Here is a 23,889-nt window from a genome sequence, read left to right on the forward strand (position 1 = left end):
TACTGTTTCCCCATCCCCGCTTTGACCTCCGTCATTTGTCCTTGATAAAGCAATTTATTTTGTGCCAGGAACCCCCTAGGTGTTAAAGAAATTCAAAATGATTCAACACTGTCCAATACCTTTTCCAATACTTTCAAAAATAGCAGATGCACTAGCTCGCGGCGCGGCACAAAGTGACACGCTGTGAGCTTGTATATCTGCTATTCTTTGATAGCCAACATATACAATATGGATACAATATGGATAAAGTGGTTCCATGATTGTGATGCTGTATTAACACATTTTGCTGGGGACCCCCCCCAACGACCCCTGGGGGTCCCCGGACCCCACTTTGGGAACCACTATTCTAAATGTCCATGAGTGTGCTTATCCGCCTATTCTGTCGTGAACATTTGGCAAAAATAGCAGATCTACAAGCTCGAAAGCTTGTGAGCTTGTGACAGGGCTCTTTCCGGCGAATATTATGTAGTGAAGAGCGAAAGGGACCTAACATACAGCCATGGCGGACTCCGTTCAACTTAAGTGTATAGGGGTTAAGTGTTTTTTAAGTGCCTTCAGTGAGAAGAGCGAGAGTGTAAGGAGGTGGTCACATTTGTGGGAATAAGTATAGGTTTAAATTCTATTAGTCTATTAATGACCACGCCCAAGTACCGCCCAAGGAAATGACGTTGATGCTTTACAAATCTGTTTACATTCTCCGTGAATGAAACGAGTTGTTGTGATTGGTCGAAAAAGATTGTTTCCGGGGGAAATACGTACGACGGAAGTCCCGCCCCCTATAGACACTCTCTGCTTTAGGTCTTGACCAGACTTTTCTCTTCTTAGATGAGTAAGGCTGGGAATGAGGCTAATTGATGCTCTGTTTTACTATAAAGAATAGAGGGTTTAAGTGGTTATTGAAACCATTTTGTTTAAGAACCACTAAACTGGCAATGGGACCACTATTTTTTGCTTTAAAAAAAATATATATATATTCAAAGATTTGCAAAAAAAAAATCATGATTAAAAAAAAAATAGCCAAAGAAATCTGAAAATGACACAGATTCTTTCCCGGTCTAAATGGGTTAATAGAATCAAAGGGCACTGATTCAATTGGGATTTGCCCAGTTCATGTGGCAGTCATCATGAAAAAAAAACAAAAACTATTTGAAATTAAAGGTGCTGTAAGTCATAGTTGTACAAAACGTTCCAAGCTCTATATTGTGATATTACTCTTTGCTACGAGTGTTTGTTCAGTAACAGGGGTCTCTCCAGCTTTTTAGTAAAACAGAAAATACATGTTCAAGTGGCTCAGCTCACACATTTCATCCAATCGAGAAAGAGAACGCCACAAAGATTGTGTTACAGTTCCAATTTTGTCCGCTCGTGTATTTGTTTCATTACTTCCAATAGATGGGTTTCCGCGCGACGTCATCACAGAGCAGAGTGCCCAATCTGCGCATGCGCGGGGGAGAACGAACCGGAAGCGCCATTCACTCTCTCGTTATTTTCGGGATTTAGATAGGCATAATGCTGCTATTATAGGCATAATAGGCATAATGCTGCTATTATATACAAACAGATCCAACTTTCGACAAATCATTTTTATTGAGTAAAGAAGATATTACAAACTGCATCATTTAATCTACTTTCATTAAACCTGGTGAAGACCATTTATTTTCTGAATGTACATTGGCCAGAGCTGCTGCGGGTAATAGCGCCCTCTACAGGCTCATCCCGCCACTGCGCGCGCATCATCCTCTCATGTTTACAAACAGGAAACCCATCTATAGGCTCAGCACAGCAGCCATATTGGAAAGAAATTGGGCCTCTTCTTATTTCCATCATAGGTGTTACCAATGATACTAATGAAGGCTCTGTTCCATTCTGGTCAGAGTGCCGATATCGTGTGTGTTGGCTCACTAGAAACCCTCCATTTTGGTTCCCAAATGGCCCCTTATGGTGGGTGTGTAACCCTGAGAGTGTACAAATGGAACCAAATGTCCATTTGGTTCCATTTGTACACTCTCAGAGTTACAGTATGGGGGTCCTTGAAAATAAGACAACCACTATGCCACACTAAATGGAACTGAGCCTTAATTAGTATCATTGGTAACACCTGTGAAGGAAGTAAGGAAAGAGCCCAATTCATTACCAATATGGCTTCTGTGTAGTGTGTACTTGTTTATCCTGTAAATCCTGAGTTCTCTCTCCTCATTGGATGACATTGGTATCCCGAACTGAATATGTATTTTCTGTTTACTAAAGAGCTGTAGAGACAAGAAGACCCCTGTTACGGAACAAACACGCTATATACTGTATATACTCTACTTAAGGCATATAGTTGTTTGTTGTTTTTTTGTTCATTTGTCTGTTAGTTGTTCATTGTTTTGATGTAAAGCGTCCTTGGGTTTATGAAAGGCGCTATATACATTCAAGCTATTATTATTATTATCATTATTATAGCAATTATTGCTATCACAATATAGAGCTATTTAACATTGCACTTTCAAGTACAAGTAAAACAATGTAGCGGAGATAAAGGTCGGGAAGGACAACATAGGCTACTGTAACTTGCCATTGTAAGACCATATTACCATTCATGCTGACTCTCCTAGTACAATTAGTTCATGTGTGATAATTAGGCTGCATGTTCCACATCAGTGCCTTTGGGCTTTGATGCTCCACCCATCTCTCTCTCTCTCTCTCTCTCTCTCTCTCTCTCTCTCTCTCTCTCTCTCTCTCTCTCTCTCTCTCTCTCTCTCTCTCTCTCTCTCCTGTGCATCTGCTTTAAATCAAGCACATGTATGCAGAAAAGAATAGGGGCACAACAGTTAAAAGACCTAATCGATTTAATCAATAATAGAAAATAATACATTTGAATTAAAAATAATATATTTTTTACAACCTCTTGAACTTGCAGATCGACAATTTTTGCTATCGTTTTAACTTAACGACAAATAATAAAATAGGGCATGAGTGGTTAATCATCGATATAGACGGTTATAAAAAAAGAATGTCGTGTTGATATGTAATAAAAGATAAAAAAAAACGAATTGAAAGAAATTCTGAAAAGCAATCAATAGAGTAATCAGTCGCTAAGGAAACAATCGATATAGTTTCAGCCCTAGAAAGGAATGAACTGCAGTGGTTTTACAGATGAATTGGCGTTCTTTTGATAATAACATTTCTGCTCGGAGACAGCTTTGCGCACGGAGAACAACCAAAGACTGGGCTGGAACATCACAGGACACTGACTCTCCTGATGCAGAACACTTCCCTTGATAGGCGTCCATTCACAGTGAAGGAGCGGAAACCCCTTCATTCTCCTCCATTAAGCCATTCAATTCGGGAACGCATCTGTGCCATTTTAGATTTCTTTGGCTATTCAAAAATAGCAGATCTACAAGCTCATTGCACGGCACCGAGTGCCGCGCAATGAGCTTCTATCTGCTATTTTTGAAAAATCATGAACATTTTTGCAAATCTTTACCAAGGTCTTCTAAATCTTAAGAGTTTTTTGAAACAATGATTATGTTGTTATATCAGTGGTTCTCAAACCAAAAAAGCATCCCCAAAATTTTGTTTTTGGTCGCCGATCTCCATCAAAATATGTTGTTCCAGGGACCCCCCCAGAATCAAAGATTTTAGTTAAAAATGTTTGTTTAAAAAGATACATGTATTAAAAGATTTCTACAAGCTCGTAGCGCGGCACTACGAGCTGATCTGCTATTTTTGAATAGCCAAGGTATAAAATAATGGTTAAAGCTCAAATCTAAAATGACACGTTCCCGGATTGATTGGGTTAAGCCATAACCACACTGCTCTAATGCCGTGGCTGAACTGCACTACCTCCATCGCTCTTCTGCACAGCCTTCTACACACACATACACACTCACACGCACACGCACACTCACGCACACGCGCACACGCACATGCACACGCACGCACACGCACACACAAACTTTGTATTACTATACTTGTGAGAACACAAACATTTTAGGACGGCCATTATATCGCTGCTTCTTCACAAAAAATAAATAAATTACAAATTACATTCATACCGTCTCAAAATTACATAAATTACATCATATGTAATTTGTATTCTTTGTTTTTGTTTTTTTAACCAATCTGTTTTGTTTGTAGATCGGTTATTTTTTGCTGCACAACACCGGCGCGCAAATAAGTATAAATCATCATAACTCCAACCTATCCATCCTAAACCTACTGTATAACCTCTAAAGGTCTAATCCTAACCGTAACCCCAACATCAATGGTTTCCTAATTGTAAGCTTAACTCCCCAAATATTATTTAAATCATAAAACCATCCATCCATCTCCATTTCTCTTATGAGATCCAGGACAATTGTCCTCACAAGCATAGTAATGTACACGCACGCACGCACACACGCATGCACAAAGTGTGTGTTCAGCCTCTCCCAGTCATTGCTATTCTCTTCACACCTCAGCTCCTCTCACTATAAGAGACAGCACGTCGTCTCTGTAGGGTGGAAACCTCACATGTCCAAAACTGTTACTTTTCAGGATTCAAATAAAAAAAAACAGCGAAAGTAGCAGATCTACAAGCTCAAAACGTTTCGAGCTTGAAGATCTGCTACTTTTGATGCTTTTCTGTGAGGCTGTAGTATGATCAAGTAGGGAGTTAATTTACGAAAAAACACAAAAAGAGGTTTCTCCATGACTCCAGCAATATCCAGATGGTAAAAAGCCTTTTTGTGTTAATTAGATTTATTTGATACATTTTGTGTATACTGTACACATACAGGACATGTTCATTCTTTCCAAGGGAAAGTGTAAGATTTTTAGTTGCTGTGCCGGTGAGGTAGGAAACCCTAGGGGGGCTTATGTGAGAACCTCACCGTTTACATTACATATACTTTCATTTGTTTAATATTAAAAGCAAAAAACGAACAAAAACAGAAACTAAAAAACTAAAAACAACAAAACTAAAAAGAAAATAATATATATATATGTATATATACATATATATAGAAACATATGATGAAGAGAATAGGTCAAATGATAAATATATGATAAATATAAAAGTACAAAACTGGGCAGAAGAGCCCTACTTGATCATACTACGGCGTCACACAAAAGCATCAAAAGTAGCAGAGCTGCGGCATCGTTTCGAGCTTGCCACTTTTGCTATTTTTTTTTATTTGAATCCTGAATAGTTACTGTTTGGACATATGAGGTTTCCAGCCGACAGAGACGAATAGATATTTAGAGGCATTGTAGAAGAAAGCTCAAAGCAGCTTGCCAGTAGTCTGCTGCTAAGGAGCTCTCAACTTGTAGAAATGTTAGTTTAGTCTTAATCTGCTGTGTGTGTAGGCCTATATCTGCAATTGTAATAGTGGTTAACCTTTTTCTGGATCAGGGCCCACTTGAAAATCTCAAAAGCGTTCGCGGCCCACCCATCTGACCACTTAACACGGCGGCCGATGTTAAGTGGTCAGATGGGTGGGCCGCGTGCATTTTCAGAGCATGTTATGATGAATCAGTTGATTGCGTTCCGGCTTGAACCAATGGAACTAACACAGTATGCTCTAAGTTCCTATTTAGCGGTATCACAATGAACACTAACTAATTAAAGAAAAAATTACCATGACATTTGTTCTTTTCCATGTGTGCATATATATATATATATATATATATATATATATATATAGGTAAATGTTATATCATCATCACAATCGTAGTGTTTTGCCAATTATTTGTGGCCCACTTTCAGTTCCCTCGCGGCCCAGAACTACTGGTTTTAGCATGCCTGTGTGCGTGCGTGCACGTGTTTGTGTGTGTGGTTGTGTTTGTTTGTGTGCGTGTGTGTGTGCGTGTGTGTGTGTGTGTGTGTGTGTGTGTGTGTGTGTGTGTGTGTGTGTGTGTGCATGCGTGCGTGCGCGTGCGTGCGTGCGTATGTGTGCATATGCTAGATGCTATCAGACCTTGTCCACCTCAATTAAAGAAGCCTTGTGTGCTGCTCTGCTGCTTTGAGGACAACTGCTATCACCATGGAAACTGGCCAGAGCTAGGTATCCTCTGGACCGTCTTGTGTATGTTTGCCCTTTTCAGTGCGTGCGTGCGTGTGTGTGTGTGTGTGTGTGTGTGTGTGTGTGTGTGTGTGTGTGTGTGCGTGTGTACATGTACATGTACATGTACATGTACATGTACATGTACATGTACATGTACATGTACATGTACATGTACATGTACATGTACGTGTGCGTGTGCGTGTGCGTGTGCATGTACGTGTACGTGTACAGGTACGTGTGCGTGTGCGTGTGCTTGTGTGTGTGTGTGTGTGTGTGTGTGTGTACTTCTATTACTTTAGTTGTGAGGGCCAACTGTCCCCACAAGTAGAATTTGAGGATTTTATTTAAATGTAGTATTATTATTAGGAAAATATTCCGGTTGGGATTAGGATTAGACATTTAGAGGTTAGGTTTAAGGGTCAGGGTTGAAGTTATGTTCACATATAGTTGCCCTCCGGTGTCTCACACCAGAAATAGCCGATCGACAAGCTCACAAGTTTCCAGTTTGTAGATGACCTATTTCTGGTGAGCTACACCTCAGGCTTCAGGGTTATTATGCAAAAAAAGAGGGAAAAAATATAATTTATTAAATTGCCGTCCTAAAATATTGATGCGTGCACACACACACACACACGCACACGCACACTCTCACACACACACACACACACACACACACACACACACACACACACACACACACACACACACACACACACACACACACACACACACACACACACACACATACACACACACACGTGTTCATGCATTCACGTGATCAAGCATGCTTGTGTGTCTTTGCCTTTGTTCTAATGATTGATGACCATGAGCAGTGTGGTTATGACTCTGTGCTCCTTTATGGATATGGTTGTGATGAGACGTACAGTACAGTCAGTGGTGGAAAGTAACTAGGTACATGTACTCAAGTACTGTACTCTACTGTACTTTCTTTTTGGGGTATTTGTACTTTACTTGAGTATTTCCAATTTCCAATACTTTTACTTCTACTCCACTACATCTCAAAGGAAAACTTTAGTTACTAGTTACATTGTAGATTTTGATTATTATTACAAAACATACATTAAGCACTTATATACATTTATATAATATATATTTCGTCCATTTGAAAATAGCCGATCTACAAGCTCTTGTGAGCTTGCAGATCTGCTATTTTCAAAAGATTTGTATACATTTGAAAACTTTAAATGGGAAATTTTGCATAATGAGTACTTTTACTTTTGGTACTTTAAGTACATTTTGATGCCAGTACTTTGACTCAAGTACATTTTGAATTCTGGACTTTTACTTGTATTTCTACATTTCAGTATTGATACTTTTACTTAAGTACAATTTGAGTACTTTTCCCACCACTGAGTACAGTACAGTAGCATGGACACATCTGACTGCACTGGTCTTCTCTTACCATGCACTCAAAAGATGTTACCTCTTTGGTTGGTTTTATGGAGTACACTAGCTGCAAACAATGTAGAGGCTATCTAAGTCCTATCTGATTGTATTAAAAGACAATAAACTCGCCAATATAGCACATGTACGGACAGCTTAGGTTAGCAAATAAATACAATATAAGCTTAATCTAGTCAATTCGTACATCTAAAACTACTTGTGCAGTTGTAAAGCTGACTAAACCTTAGCTGAAGTCAAACACCAAACTGAAATACGGAATAAAAGCGAAAACAAATGAATATTTCGGCACCTGTCAGCGGGGAGTGTTGGGCGGGAGGAGTCGGGCCGAAGGCTCCACGTCCTCCCGGTGGGGGCTCCTCACTGGCAGGTGAGTCAGTAGGATACGACAGCAGTGACAACACAGAAATGTGTGTGGAGAGGAATCAATTAGCATAACGACAAAATTGGGGAGAAAAAGGGGGTTACAAAATGTTTGGCTACCCAAAAAAAGAAAAATAAGTACGAGATGAGGAGGGGGATGGAGTTGGGTGATGTCGATTACAACTCAACTAGCACATTATTGCTTTGCTATCTTTCACTGAGGTGACATACTAACCTCATATAAAGCTTTATGAGGGGGGTTTGTACCTCTGTGTGTGAGGGACACGAGGACACATAGGAGAATGTGGGTCAGTGTTTTGGCCTGTGAAGCAGAGGCATCATTTGCGGGGGAAAAAAAGTAGAGGGTGACAAAAAAGCGACCCTCTGTGAGCTTGTAGCCGATCTACAAGCTCACAACAAGTTTAACACATCGCGATGCGGCAAATTGTGGGCTAGATCTGCTATTTTCACTATTTTTTGGAAAATAATCATTGGCTAAAGAATATATGGTTGCAGACAACACAACTATTACATTTGCGATCTTTTCAAATCGTCTCTGTCGGGTGGAAACCTCATTATGACCAAAACTGTTACTTTTCAGGATTCAAATTCAAAAGTAGCAGATCTACAAGCTTGTGGATCTGCTACTTTCGAGGCTTTTGTGTGACGCTGTAGTATGATCAAGTAAGGCATATAGATTAACGAAAAAAACAAAAAGTTAGAATATGGAGATAAGAGGTTTCTGCCCGACAGCAAAGAAATAATTGTTCAGTTTGTGAACAGTATTTAACCAACCCTCAAATGACCCCCCACCCCCTCACCCAGCTTGTAGATCTGCTATATTTTATAGTACAAATTTTAGCACATTTTTTAAGCAAACGTTTGTAAAATATTTTGTTTCAGGGACACTCAGAAGCAAAGATTTGAGTTAAAAATGTTGTTTCAAAGACTATTATGTATTCAAAGATTTGCGCAGATCTTTCAAAAATAGCAGATCTACAAGCTCATTGCGCGGCAGCTTGTAGATCTGCTATTTTTGAATAGCCCAAAGCATAAAATAAATGGTTATAGCTCAAATCTAAAATGACACAGACGCGTTCCCGGATTGAATGGGTTGATATACATGATAATGCTGCACTATCTCCTGCCTTTCCTTCTCACTGCTATGGTGACACCTGGATTTACCTCCGGTGAACCATGTAGGTTTATCTCAGCGATTCCCAACCTGTGGGCCCGGGGCCCACTGGGGGGGAGCCGTGAGGTCGTTGCGAGTGGTCCCCCAAAATAATTTGCGAAACACTACGATTTGAATCGATGAATATCAACAGGAACTTAAGAGTATGGTTCCATTGACCCGAGATCGGAGATCATTTTTCAAGTGGGCCCTGATCCAGAAAAGGTTGGAAACCGCTGCTTTATCATATCTTATGTTATCTTATCTTGTGGAATGTGTAGCAGAATGACTCAGATGATGACCAACAGCCTAATATCTCCCCCAACCGAGGCAGAATTCACGTTTTTGGCTAGTGGTTAAGATTGTGGCGTTTTGACGCGGGTTCGAATCCCGGGCGTTAAAAATGTTGCTTAAATGTGGCGTTTATTGTGCTGCAGTCATGAGGGATAATTATTCTCCAGCCTGTATCAACGACTCTTGATCTATCACTGGCACCCTTTTTGATATAAAACATGAAAAGCTCTTAACATATAGAATCAAGACAGTAATCACAGGTGTGAGAAGCTAACGCTCTGCACCCCACCGCCAGACAGTGGTGGGAAGTAACCAAGTCCATTTGACTCAATAATAATACCTCAAATGTATATAGCGCTTTTCTAAGTACTCAAAGTCACTTTACGTAAGTGTGTGCGGGTGGGGGACTTAAGTACTGTACTTGAGTGCAATCTTGAGAGTAATTCCCTTTTTTGGATACTTTGAACTTCTACTCCATTACGTCTCAGAGGCAGTTATTGTTTTTACCCCGCTACAATGATTTGAAAACTTTAGTAGCTTGTTACTTGGCAGATTTAGATTGTTATTACAGAACATATATTAACCAGTTAAGTCGCTGTGAAAGTGTGAAACACAATTTTATGTGAACCATAAAAATGAGAAATAAACCTAAAAACGTCATTAAAAAATAGCCGACTACAAGCTCGACTACAACGCGTGATGCGTTGTGAGCTTGTAGATTTTTGAAAAAAGTTTCGAAAAATGTAAGAACTTTTACTTTAGTACTTTGATGCCAATACTTTTGTACTTTCACCCGAGTCACATATTGAATAAGGGCCTTTTACTTGCAACAGAGTATTGTTTTATATTTTGGTATTGCTACTTCTATCAAAGTAAAAATTCAGAGTTACTTCTTCCACCACTGGCGTGAGATGAGGACAGGCAGAAATAACAGCACACAACAATTATGCTGGAACCCAGCGAGTGTCTGTGCGTGTGCCAGGACATGAAACATCACACAGGACTACTTAAACATACATGATTCGTGACACATTAAACTAGCAGATCACGTGTTTTTTTCTCTCTATTTATACTGTTCTCTTATCTATATAAAAATAAATCGGGTAAGACCATCTCAAAAGTGAGTATACATAAATTACCTTTCGCACATACAAGCATACCAATGACCACGCACGCACACACACGCACACGCACACGCTCACGCACACGCACACGCACACGCACACGCACACGCACACACACACACACACACACACACACACACACACACACACACACACAAACACACACACACAGGAATGACTAAGGCCAGGTTTGGGGCAGGAGGGCACAAGTTAAATAGCTTATAGGCATCTAAGTCCTCTCGTGTATCTTCAAGAGTACAAAAGGAGTCGGGACTCTGTAATGGGACAGTGGGCAGCTCAGATACTGTATAACCTGGACAAAATGGAGATGGTTCCCTCCACAGTGTTCAGAACAAACGTGGACTTTGCCGCAACAATCCCCCCCCCCCCCCCTTTGTGCCCCCAAAACCCCACCGACGGCCTCTGGTCCGACCACAGCCTCGGGCCGACTCCGCCTCACCCTCTCAGACCCAAGGAAGAGGCCCACCATGGCATCTTCTGGGAAGAAGTTCTCAAACCTAATTAAATTTCAAGGATCGCCCAAGTTTGGTATGCATTAGGGCCCCTGGGACCCCATAACTCTGAGAGTGTACACATGGAACCGAATGCACCCGTAAGGGTCCATGGTCCATTTGGGACCCTTACGCAGACCGCTCGGCTCGGCGTCCCCGGGGGGGCGGGGCATAGGGCAACAGGAACGAGTAGAAAGTGTACTCCACCAAACCCTGAGCCTCGTGCAACCGCGGCTCTGTCCATGACGTCCCCCCCCCCCCCCCACACCCCCACAGTGCATTGTGTCCCTCCGTGTTTTATAACCTCCCTCCCCCAACCTGTCCTCTGGTGCGTCCTCCAGAGTGTTGTACCGTAGCGTCTCTCTGGCGTCCCCCTGTCGCGGCCGTCTCTTCGCTTTTCGCAGCATGGCGGCACTGCTCCGCCCCGCCCCCACCCCCCCCGTTCACGTTGTGTCTCAGAGAGTCTCGTCCAGGGTGCTCGGACGGACGCCCCCCCGCTCGAACTTGGGCTTGCGCGTCGTCGTCGTCGTGGTGGTCATCGCGTCCGCCGGGCCCACGTGGTTCTCGTGCGGGAACAGGCAGTTCTGGCCCGCCAGCCTTTTCTGGGCGGCCTCCAGGTGGTTGGCGGCCCGCTGGTAGCCGCTGTTGATGCGGCACCTTGGGTGTAGAGGAGAAACAGTTACTCCACTAATCGCTTTAAACCACTTAAACCCTATGTTATGGTTGACCCATACAGTCCCTCAGCGCTCTATACCAGTGTCTTTTCTGTTTTCTGTAATTGTGGGGAAAGCTTTAGCTGAAAATAGCCGATCGACAAGCTCAAGCTCTAGCTTGTCGATCGGCTATTATCTGCTAAAGCTTTCCCCACAATACGGATGCTGGGGTTCAAGTGGTTAATCTGAAAATAATCGATGATTGATAATTTTTATAAAATAATCAAAATACTGCCAGAATTATTTTCATATTTTTTTAGCCAGTGCCAGAGTTTTTCATTGGGAAAAAAAAGTACTCAGGAGCCGAAATACAGCATTTTTAAGTTTTAAGTTAACAAGGAAGTGGATAGGAGTCTAGATCTTCAACTAATCATATCTCCTTGGTCTTTGGGTGAAATTGGAAAAAAAAAAACCTTTTTTTTTTTTTTTTTTACTTCACGTAGATCTACGCGATTGGCACGTGGCGGCTTTAAAGCGGTTCGCGTAGATCTACGTGATTGGCAGTCAATGTCACAGATCCCTATTTCGGGCATGTCATTATAGGCACAAAGCTACTTTGGTTATCTTTGCACAACACCCTTTTGCAACAAAGTATAAAGTAATGCTTAAGTAGTTAATCGATCGATCGTTAATTTTATATATCGGCTCTGTTGGGTGAAAACATTATGTCCAAAACTGTTACTTTTCAGGATTCTAATTCAAAAGTAGCAAAAGTAGCAGATCTACAATCTCGAAACACGTCTCATCGCACCGTGTTTCAAGCTTGTGGATCTGCTACTTTTGACATTTTGTGTGATGCGTATGATCCACTATGGTGTAAATTTACGACAAAAGTTAGAATATGGAGATATCAGGTTTCTGTGATAAAAATGTGTTTGAAAACAAACAAAACTATTGCTTCGCGATAATTCGAGTAATGGAAAAAAGTAATCGATACAATAATCACTGAGAAAATAATCGCTAGATGCAGCCCTACACCTGGGGCTCAAGCCGGTCAGCAGGCGCTCCGAGGGACTGGTGTCGGAGACGTCCCGGAGGTGGTCGTCGTCGTCGGTGTCGGCGTCGATGTACTTGCTGATGGACGAGTCGTGGAAGGTGAACACGGCCTGCATCAGGGCGCTGCTCTCCGGGGATTTGGGCGGCGTCCTGCTGCTGGCCGTGGTGTAGACCGACACCTCGGGGCTCAGCAGCGAGTGGTCCGACATGACCGAGCTGTCGGAGAGAGGCGAGGGTCCCGACTCCGCCTCGCCACGGCAGCCTCCCTTGTGCGCGAGGCTCTTGGAAGGGTTCCCGGAGAAGAGGAACTTCCGGGCGTTCTCGGTGTACGAGGGTTTCGTCGCCGATGGAGGGGCGAGTGCGGGCTCACGGCCCAGAGCGGTCTGCAGGCCCGTTCTGGCACCGGGTCTCTCTCGCCCCGACAGGCCCGCCGTGGCGGGACTGTGGGAAAACCGCCCGCTCTCCGGGAAGCCGAGGACCACCGCCGGACTGTGAGGGAAACGTGGGTTCTCCTGGAAGTCCGTGGCGCAGCTGATGTAGCTGTCGATGCTAGACAGGCTTTTCATGTCCCCCACGGCGTCTCTGGTCCCCAGCATGGGCGGACCCTGGTCCGCGATGGCACCCAGCTCTATCTCGTCCGTCAGCTTGCCCACCCTGGAGCTCCTGTCCTTGCCGTTGAGGTTGGGCTGCGACTGGGTTTTGGCCATCTGGTTGTACATCTCCTCCAGCTTCTGAGCGTTGAGTCTCTGGGGGCTGCAGGTGGCCTGGACCTGACTGGGCGAGCCCAGCTCCTGGCCGGTGAACGAGCGGTTGGAGCTGGTCTCCGACCGTCCCATCTTGGGGGTCCATTTCCAGTGGCTGGGCGACAGGTGGTTGTCGTTGGGCCGGTCGCTCTTCTCCACCACCACGTCCATCAGCTCGGCGCTGCGGGCGAACGCCTCCTTCATGTTCATAGAGACGATGCTGCCGTTCCTCTTGGCCCGATCCAAAGCCTCCCGGCGTTTGACGGCCTTCTCTTGCCTCTTCTGCTCCTTGTAGAACTCAGAGAAGTTGTTCACGATGATGGGGATAGGCAGCGCTATCACCAGCACTCCGGCTATGCAGCAAAGACCCCCGACTATCTTTCCGAGAAGCGTTTTGGGGTAGATGTCTCCGTAGCCTACCGTGGTCATCGTGATAGTGGCCCACCAGAAGGACGCCGGAATGCTCTTGAACTTGGTGTCGTCCTCGTCCTTCTCAGCGAAGAAGACCAGGCTGGAGAAGATCATGATTCCCATGGCCAGGAAAAGGATGAGTAAGCCCAGTTCATTGTAGCTCCTCTTCAGGGTGAAACCCAGCGACTGGAGGCCCGTGGAATGACGAGCCAGCTTCAGGATTCTCAGGATGCGCATGATCCTGAAGATCTGCACCACGCGGCGGACATTCTGGAACTGCAGCACGCTCTTGTTGGACTCGGTCAGGAAGATGGTGACGTAGTAGGGCAGGATGGCCAGCAGGTCGATGACGTTCAGAGGACCTAGGCAGGGCAACAGATCATTTTAATGCTGGATATTCAAATAATGTGAAAAAAACAGTACTGGACAGTGGTGGAAAAAGTACTCACATTTTTCACTTAAGTAAAAGTATCAATACCGCAATGTAGAAATACTCTCTTACAAGTAAGTCCAGTAATCAAAATTTAATTGAGTAAAAGTAAAAAAAAGTATTGGCATCAAAATATACTTAAAGTACCAAAAGTAAAAGTACTCATTATGCAGAATGTCCCGTTTCACAAGGTATCAAAATTTGATATAATGTTTAAAATGTATAGACATCTTTTGAAAATAGCAGATCTACAAGCTCACAATGCGTCGCAATCAGAACATCAAAACCTTCAGTTGTGGTGGCAACCAAAGGCATGGCACCCCATATATTCAAAGCCTGATCCAACCCTACAACCCCTCCCGCTCACTCAGATCAGCGAACACAGGGAAGCTGCCAGAACCTTCCCTAAAAAAGAGACAACCCTCCACACGTCCCAGACTCTACTCCCTTCTGGCTCCCAAACTGTGGAACAAACTCCCAATTTCAGTCAAAACTGCAGACTCACTCCCAATTTTCTACCGTAATCTGAAGACTCACCTCTTCAGACTTAGCCCGTAGCACTTGACCCGAAACTACTTTTCAGGATTCAAATTTAAAAGCATCAAAAGTAGCAGATCTACAAGCTCAAAACGCGTCGCTTCACGGCACGCTTTGAGCTTATAGATCTGCTACTTTTGACGCTTTTGTGTGAAGCTGTAGTATGATCAAGTATGGTATTAATTTACGGGGGGAAAAAACACATACAGTTAGAATATGGAGATAAGAGGTTTCTGCCCGACAGCAACAAGATAATCACATGAAAAAAAGAAACCAATGTTTAGATCAGTGGTTCTCAACCTTTTCAAGCCCTGACCCCCCAAAATAATCATATTTGACCTGGAGACCCTCCACCCTGACAAGCACTTGGAATTGTAGGAGTTGAGGCATTACATTTACTAAATAGCTAAATTTACTAAATTAAAAAATAGAAGATCTACAAGATCTCGCGTTGCGAGGCGTTGTGAGCTTGTAGATTTGCTATTTAAAAAATGTTTGCCTCTTTCTTATATTATCTGACAATTTGGCCAATGTTGGACAATTTTTTATGGCATAGTTTGTTGAACTTTGATGCAGAAATGGTCTTTTTCTCTTTCTTTTTAGGTATTAAAAATGTCCTTAAATTGTCATCTGGGGACCCCCCCAAAATCTTGTGGGGATCCGCACCCGACCCACAGGTTGAGAATCACTGGGTTTAGATCAATGGACCAGTATTTAAATATCAAAAGTTGTTGTGCTATACCTTTAAAGAACTTCCACTTGTTGGGAGAGGACAGGAAGCGGAGCAGGTACTCCATGGTGAACCAGGCGATGCACACGGCCTCCACGTGGGCCAGCTGAGGGTTGTCCGAGGCGTGGCCGAACTCGTCCGTGTCCTGCAGCTCCGGCAGGGTGTTCAGGGACAGGGCGATGGTGGACAGTATGATGAAGAGGATGGAGATGATGGCCAGGATCTGGAAGACAAAGGATTATCGAAACAGACGTCAAGAAAGGAAAGGAAAGTGAGACCTTTTGATTGTCCCATGGGGTGGAATAGGCTCTATGCACAGCAGCCACATTGGAAAGAAATTGGGCCCCTTCCTATACTTTCTTAACAGGTGTTACCAATTATACTAATGAAGGCTCTGTTCCGTTTAGTGTAGCGCAGTGGTTCTCAAACTTTTTGATTTCAAGGACCCCCATAACTCTGAGAGTGTGCAAATGACCCTTAGGGGTCCATTCGGTTCCATTTGCACACTCTCAGAGTTACACACCCGGCCGTAAGGGGTCATTTTTAACCCCCTAAAGGAACCATGAGGGTCCCTGGATATCAGCACCCTGACTCTGTTTGACCAGAATGGAACAGAGCCTTCATTAGTATCATTGATAGCACCTGTGAAGGAAGAGGCCCAATTTCTCTCCAATATAGCGGCTGTGCATAGAGCCTATTCAGTTTCAATATCGTTGCCGTCGGGCAGAAAACTCGTATCTCAACTTTTTTTTATGTTGATATTTTTATTTCTCAGTGAAAAGGAGACAGGAAACAGGGAGAGAGAGAGCAGGGAGTGCCATGCAGCAAAGGCCGTCGGGCACAGGAATCGAACTGGTGTCTCGCTGTCAGACTGCATTAGAGCCTATATATGTGGTTAACCCCTAGCCCATCGACGCCCCCATATTTCAACTCCCCCCCCCCCCCGTAATTTAGTGCCGTTCTTCGTTATACTTCTGTCACACAAAAGTAGCAAAAATAGCCAATCTACAAGCTCACAGCTCGACGCATCGTGACATGTTGTGAGCTTGTACTGTAGATCTGCGATTTTTCTGAAAATCATTAAGTCAAGTGTGCCTTTGGGCTTTATACATATTTAACCAATGAATTAAGTCTTAACAAGAGCTTAAGACTAAATAATAACAACATTTACACTATTTAAAAAAACAAACTACTTTGGACGTACAAGGTTTGCAACGACGGTAACCAAAGTGCAGACTTCATAATAAAAGTATCTCAACAGACCGTCTGACTCAGGCGGAATTTGGCCGAGCTAATAGCAGGGGACTCACTTGGAACGCTTACTAATTCATGACCCACTTATCAAACTGCAGTTGCTTCAGAGTATAGGCCTGAGCATTAATGGCAACAAGAAGAACAGCCAAATGTGATCTTTAATCCTATAGCTACAGTATAGCTCCGAATGATGTATGGCAGGGGTTTTTCAGGTCAAGGGCCCTGTAGCTACAGTATGAGAGAGAGAGAGAGAGAGAGAGAGAGAGAGAGAGAGAGAGAGAGAGAGAGAGAGAGAGAGAGAGAGAGAGAGAGAGAGAGAGAGAGAGAGAGAGAGAGAGAGAGAGAGAGAGAGATGAAGCAGGGACAATACTTTAAATTTGACATTTGGCTCTGTACTTGGTTTGCTCTTTTCTCCCTCTACACCAAACCTCTGTAGTAACTCTGAGGACCCCCTAGGGATCCCAGACCCCCCTACCCATGATGCATAGAAAGATCTAATCTAGACTGAGATTTACATGTGGAAAATACAATTATCTCTCTGTTATGGAGAAAAAGTGAACAGCAAGAGAATAGTATTTGATTGTGTGTGAGCTATACAACATGAACTATACCAATTGATTTCATGGAAGGTTGGGCTTTTGCTACGTGTTTTGGTTGATCCGAGTACAGTGTGCATTCCAGAAATAAAGTTAAAGAATAATACTGCTCCAATAACGCTGATGGCATTATCTACCTGGAAACACACTTTTGGTCGCTGTGATGATTCAGTCTATAATCTCTTGCGCAAAATAGGGATGCCAGGTTGAAAGTGTCTCTGTGGGTTTTTATAAACATTGATTGAACCAATGAAAAGTATTAGCAATAGCTTGCAGTGGTGGAAAAAGTACTCAAATGTTTGACTTTTAAGTAAAAGTATCAATACTGCAATGTAGAAGTACTCTGTAAAAGGCTGAAATTAAAAATTGACTTGAGTAAAAGTACAAAAGAATTGGTATCAAAATGTACTTAAAGTACCAAAAGTAAAAGTAGGCCTACTGTACTAAAATGTTTGAAAATAGCAGATCTACAAGCTCACAACGCGTCGCATTGCGACACGTTGTGAGCTTATAGATCGGCTATTTTCAAATAGCCTAGGTATAAAATAGGGCTAAAGTGGTTAATGTATGTTTTATAATATAATAATTTATATCTGAAAAGTAACTAGTAACTAAAGTTTTCAAATAATTGTAGAGGAGTAAAAGTAAAGTAAAAGTACCTCAAAATTGTACTTAAGTACAGTACTTGAGTAAATGTACTTACTTACTTTCCACCACTGATAGCTTGCGATTTCATAATTATTACATTGGATCCACTGAAACACAGTTTTTTGTTTGTTTTTTTGGTACATTACGCAACGATTATGTACATGATTTCCACCCGGCAACAACCATATTCAGTGTGAACTGACATGGAGGATCAGGGCTGGAAGGGGTTTGCTATCTTACATTATTGGGTAATTGAATAATTTGTCTGGAGGAATTTGGATTAGACTCGACCATGTCAGATATTGGCCAGACTTTTGGGGCTTGGATTTCCCTCCCATCGATAACAGTCTTCAGAGGACTCGAGTCCCTGATGGAATCAGCCTTTCTCAGTGCCTGGGCCTGAAGGGCACAAAGCCAAACCGACTTCCTCTCTATGGTGGAAAATAACTAAGTACATTTACACAAGTACAGTCCTTTGTACGAATTTGAGGTACTTTGACTTTAGCTTACTTGAGTTTTTAAATTTTTCAATCCTTCATACTTTCTACTCCACTACAATTTAGAGTCAAATAATGTATGTTTTACTCCACTACAATTATTTGAAAACCTTATTATTTACTTGTATACATTATTATTACAAAACATTCATTAACCACTCAAGCCTTATTTTATCCTTGGGATATAAAGTACCCAACCCCTGTACTTGAGTGAAAGTATACAGTAGACAAATATTACTCCACTACAAGTGAAAGTTGCTCTGTCAAATTTGTATTTGTATTTGAGTACAAATTACAAAGTAATTTTTCTTTATAATGCCAATAATGCATTGCTGTATTGAGCTCGTTGTGAGACATTTTCAATATATTTAAAATAGGGCTCAAGAGGGTGTCAAAAGTACAGTATTTGTCTTTGAAATGTAGTGGCGTTAACACTAGTGTACACAAACGAAAAAAAAATCAAGAAAATGTACTTTGTTACTGTCCACCACCACCACCACTGCCTGAGTTGAGAGATGATAATTCACAGAGGCAGCAGTAATCCAACAATAATTGTGTATATTTGTCATAAAGTGACATTACAATCATTCTAATGCATGGCACATCACGGCAAGTGCACAAGACATTATTACTACATATAGTCGGGCAGAAACCTCTTATCTCCATATATATATTTTTTCCCCCTGCCCCATAAATACACCCCACTTATTCATAATACAGTGTCACACAAAAGCAGCAAAAATAGCAGATTTACAAGCTCACAACGCGTTGCATCTCCTTTTTTCAAAACAGTGAAAGATTTACGTGGTTAAGTCTGTCTATGGGTTTTATAAATCCTTATCTAATGATTAGCAAGAGCTTGCGTTGACCAGATAATAACGACATATGATCCATGGGGAACACATAGTTCTTTTTTTTCAATTTCCTCAAAACAGACCAACAGGTTTGGACATACAAGGTTTCCACCCGACAGTGAGGATATTCTGATCACTCACTAGACTGTGACTGAACCTTTTACGGAGGGGGGGTTTCGCTCAATGAACGCGGCGGTGCTTAATTGTTGTCGATAAATCAAGGCTGAGTGGCCTGTTGCCGGGTAACCTGTCCTCACGTGAGGGTGGAGAGCCACTGAAAACAAGGTGCTGAAGCAGTGGTGGAAAGTAACTGAGTACGTTTACTCAACGTAAGTGATATTTTTTCGTTAAAATGAGTGTTAAATAGCTCTATATTCTGAGAGTCCTCATGGTCTCCCTGTCTGGCTGTCTCTCCAGCTCTTTAGTAAACGGAAAATGTTTTTCAGGTCGGGATACCAATTGTATCCAATCAGGAGAGAGAACTCGCCGGCCGCGTTTCGAGCTTATCTGCTAATTTTGATAGTTTTGTGTGACGCTGTAGATCAAGTATAGGGCGTTCATTTACGAAAAAAACACACAAAAAGTAAAAATATGGAGATAAGAGGTTTCTTCCCGACAGCAACAAAAACAAATTATATTGTGGTATCGCTACCACAATAAAATAAAAAAAATCTGAGTACTTCTTCCCCCATGGGTGATGAGGGAGATTCTATGCCAGAATCAGAATCAGCTTTATTGTCACATCACAGATTTACAGAAGTAAAAAAAAGTGGGTGAAATTCGTTTTTCGTGCATAGTTCCCATCGTATCGTTATTCCCATTATTGGAAATGATGGAATTATTCCATTACTATTCCATTATTTCCATTATTGCCATTGGTTGACCAAGCGTTTACAACCACAGTGCAGGTGGCTGCAGATGCACATCGTTGCCATACGGCGCAGACAGTGATTGATCAGACACATTAACCCACTGTCCTCCACGTACTCACAATTGAGCCTAATTCATCGGAATTGAATACATTTAGAAATATGTTTCAGTTAACCCAACTGAAACATATGCAAATCTTTGAATATATATTGTGCAAATCTTTGAATATATATTTTATAAAGCGAACATTTGTCACTCAAATCTTTGCTTCTGGGGATTCTACAAATGTCTTCTAAATCCTAACAGTTTTTTAAAAAAAACGTATGTTGCTATAATATCAGTGGTTCTCAAACTCTGTCAAGGACCACCCACAATTATATGTATTTGGTCGCGGACCCCCATCTCAAAATATGTTGTTCCAGGGACCCCCCAGAAACAAAGATTTGAATAAAAAACGTTCGCGTTTAAAAATATATATGTATTTATGCGTGCGTGCGTGCGTGCGTGCGTGTGCGTGCATGTGGACACCATATAACAGAACAGACACTGTGCTTGTTCTGAAGGACAGTTAAGTTTAGTTTGCATTTAGTGCATACTGTATGCAAGCTAGTGTTATGTTTAATTTATATACACATTTATAAAGCTGTTATCTCAAACTTATTCTAATGAGAAAATGTGTATTTTAACAAATCTGTATAGAATAAATACAGTATATACTGTACAATAAACAACTACATCTGCAGGACATGGTCTCCCTAATCTTCCATTGAGACATTTAAACCTTGGTGTAGGACACCTACTGTTGTTTTTATTTGGAGTAGACAATTATTTGTACCACTTTTTCTCCCCACTGTAGTCGTCGTGCCAATGAATTCCTCCCACTGCCTGTCACTGCTGTGGTCCCCTTACTGGCTCACCTGCCAGTGAGGAGCCCTCACCAGGAGGACGTAGCGCCTCCGTCCTACTTTTCCCGTTCAACATTCCCCCCCCCCCTCATAAACCTCATGTACATGCTGTATGGATGGATAGAAGTCCTGACGTCACTCGTCCATCCCCTGGTTCGTAAAGTAATTTCGCTATGGAGAATAACATTGGGTCATCTTAGAATCGTCTCATATGCAGAATTGTGGTCCAAAAGTAAACAAACTGTCTCGGCGATATTGTCAGGGAGGACGCTCTGTATCGTTTATGATAGTCAGTGACTCATATTTGAAACAGTCTGTTTCTGGCGAAAATTTTACTAATTCGTCGGAAGTAACATTATCGTTTTCTCACCGTCAGTTGATGGTTCATATCCATAAGAATCAAACCGCCGGGGTCATTTGTTTATTTTTGGAACACAGTTCTTATTTGACACAATATTAAACACGTCTATGGGAATCAGAAAGGGGTGGGGGGGGGAACCGCGACCCAGGTAGGATGTGTAAATTACGTCAGACTTCGGTGCTCTATACTATATGTGTAAATATGTAGATACCTTTGTTTTGTATTCTTTCTTTCCCCCCTTCCCCCTTCTCTCTCTTTCATGGAAACAACAAAAACGATGGAGCTTGCACAAAAATGAATTTCGCCCACTGTTGAACACCTGTAAACCTGTGATGTTGTGACAATAAAGAGGATTATGATTATGATTATGAGTGTACAAATGGAACCACATGGACTCTTACAGGTCTATAACTCTGAGAGTGTACAAATGGAACCAAATGGACCTTTACGGATCGGTAACTCTAAAGTTAAACAAACACTGAGGATTTCCCAGTGTGTTGAGCAGGCAGGGTGTTTCTCTCTCTGTATTAAATCCTCCAGGGGAGGGAGTGAAGGGGACAAGCAACAGAAATAGGGCAACAGCGAGTGGGCAGGCTCGTTAATGGCTGATTGACAGCACCAGGCGGTGACAACTGGCCCAATAATTCTGAATCTGTGCTCCCAAGTGTATGAGCGATGGCTGAAGACAGCAACCTTATCTACGGCCAATCAGAGCAGGGGGAAGCACTGTTGCCATAGCGGCGATGGCAGGCATGAATAATGACCCTATCTGTTTATCTTGTACAGCCTCCCATTCCCGCTCGCCTCCGGCGTGTGTGACTGTGCGCATGTGTGTGTGTGTTTGTGTGTTTTTTTGTGTGTGTTGCCCTGGAGGAAGTGGACTAGGACTGCTCCAACTGTCGATTATTTTTCTTTACAATTATGCTATCAATAACTTTTTTCCGATTAATTGAATAATTGAGAAGCACCTATAAACAACTGTGGAAAATGCAGAATGTCAAAATGTCCCCCCAAAATCGATAATAAAAAAGAATGTGTTCCATTAACTGTTGACCCCGTAAGGGTCCATTTGGTACACTCTCAGAGTTACAGAACCATAAGGCAGTAGCCTCGATCTCCAGGCTTTTATTGTTTAGTTTTGCTAAAAAATAAAAGCCTGGCCCAACCATAGCCCGTACTGGGTATGAGGAAGTGTTTCACTTCCCAACCAACCAGAGTGCAGTGGGCGTCGCTCGTAATGTTGTGTTAACGGGGCGGGGGTTGACGGACAGATCGGTGAACCAATGGGATCAGCCGCAGTCTCTCGCCGGCTCTTTACACCCGCCCCTTTATACACGAAATCAGGAGGGTTGGGGCAGGCTAATAAGGCAGTGGTTCTCAGAGTGAACCCCCCCCCCCCCCCCCACCCCAGGACCCCTGGGTTCAGGGGGTCCACAGTAAAAATGAGGACCCCCCCTGAACAGCATCACAATCGCCTTTTAGCCACTTTATCCATATTTTATACATTGGCTATTCAAAAAATAGCAGACATACAGTTTGTACATATCTATTTGGTAACATTTTTGGAAAATCTTGAAAGTGTGAGAACTACTGATTTGTACAGTCGGCCTCAGCTTAATGAGATAAGGGTCCATTTTGTTCCTATAGTGTTTGGAAAATGTTCAATAGGTTTGAATTTTTTTACACAAATCTTCCTCTTCTGAAAAAGTTTGAGAACCACTGCTTTAACCCATTAAAACCGGGAAAGCATCAGTGTCATTTTAGATTTTTGCGTTATTCAAAAATAGCAGCTGTACAAGTTCACAGCACGTCACTTCGTGCCGTGCTGCGAGCTGGTACATCTGTTTAAAAAAATATATATATCTTGAAAGTGTGAGAACTTCTGATTTAGAAGGCATTTGTAGAATCGGCCTCAGGTCTTAATGGGGTCCATTTAGTTCCTAACTATCAATCATTTAGCTGGGGCCAGTGGTGTAAAGTAAGTACATATACTCAAGTACTGTACTTAAGTACAATTTTGAGATATTTGTACTTTACTTGAGTATTTCCAATTTCCAATACTTTTACTTCTACCCCACTACATCTGAGAGGCAAATATTGTACTTTTACTTCACTACAATTATTTGAAAACTTTAGTTACTAGTTAATTTGTAGATTTTGATTATTAATACAAAACTAAAATTAACCACTTCATTTTGCTCATATACATTTTGGCCATTTGAAAATAGCCGATCTACAAGCTCACAATGCGACGCATTATGAGCTTGTAGATCGGCTATATATATTATTTTTTTGTGAGCTTGTAGATCGGCTATATTTTTTTGCTACTTTAAGTACATTTGATGCCAATACTTTTGTACTTTTACTCAAGTACATTTTGAATTCCGGGCGTTTACTTGTAACACAGTATTTCTATATTGTGG

General features: G+C 42.2%; 1 protein-coding gene across 1 annotated transcript in view; it reads right to left on the reverse strand.

Annotated features, from left to right (window-relative positions):
• Nucleotides 1–11,376: 11,376 nt before the first annotated feature.
• The window catches only part of kcnb1 (potassium voltage-gated channel, Shab-related subfamily, member 1), a gene marked incomplete at both ends in the record, with an annotated part of 94,658 nt that continues 82,145 nt past the window's right edge, over nt 11,377–23,889 (reverse strand). The window contains 3 exons of the mRNA XM_080423628.1: nt 11,377–11,578; nt 12,613–14,146; nt 15,494–15,704. Coding sequence (XP_080279754.1) covers nt 11,377–11,578; nt 12,613–14,146; nt 15,494–15,704 — 1,947 coding nt within the window. The remainder of the gene's footprint in view (nt 11,579–12,612; nt 14,147–15,493; nt 15,705–23,889) is intronic.

The sequence above is a fragment of the Gymnoscopelus braueri genome, assembly GCF_963280865.1.
Source record: "Gymnoscopelus braueri genome assembly, chromosome: 3".
In the NCBI taxonomy this organism is placed as follows: Eukaryota; Metazoa; Chordata; class Actinopteri; order Myctophiformes; family Myctophidae; genus Gymnoscopelus; species Gymnoscopelus braueri.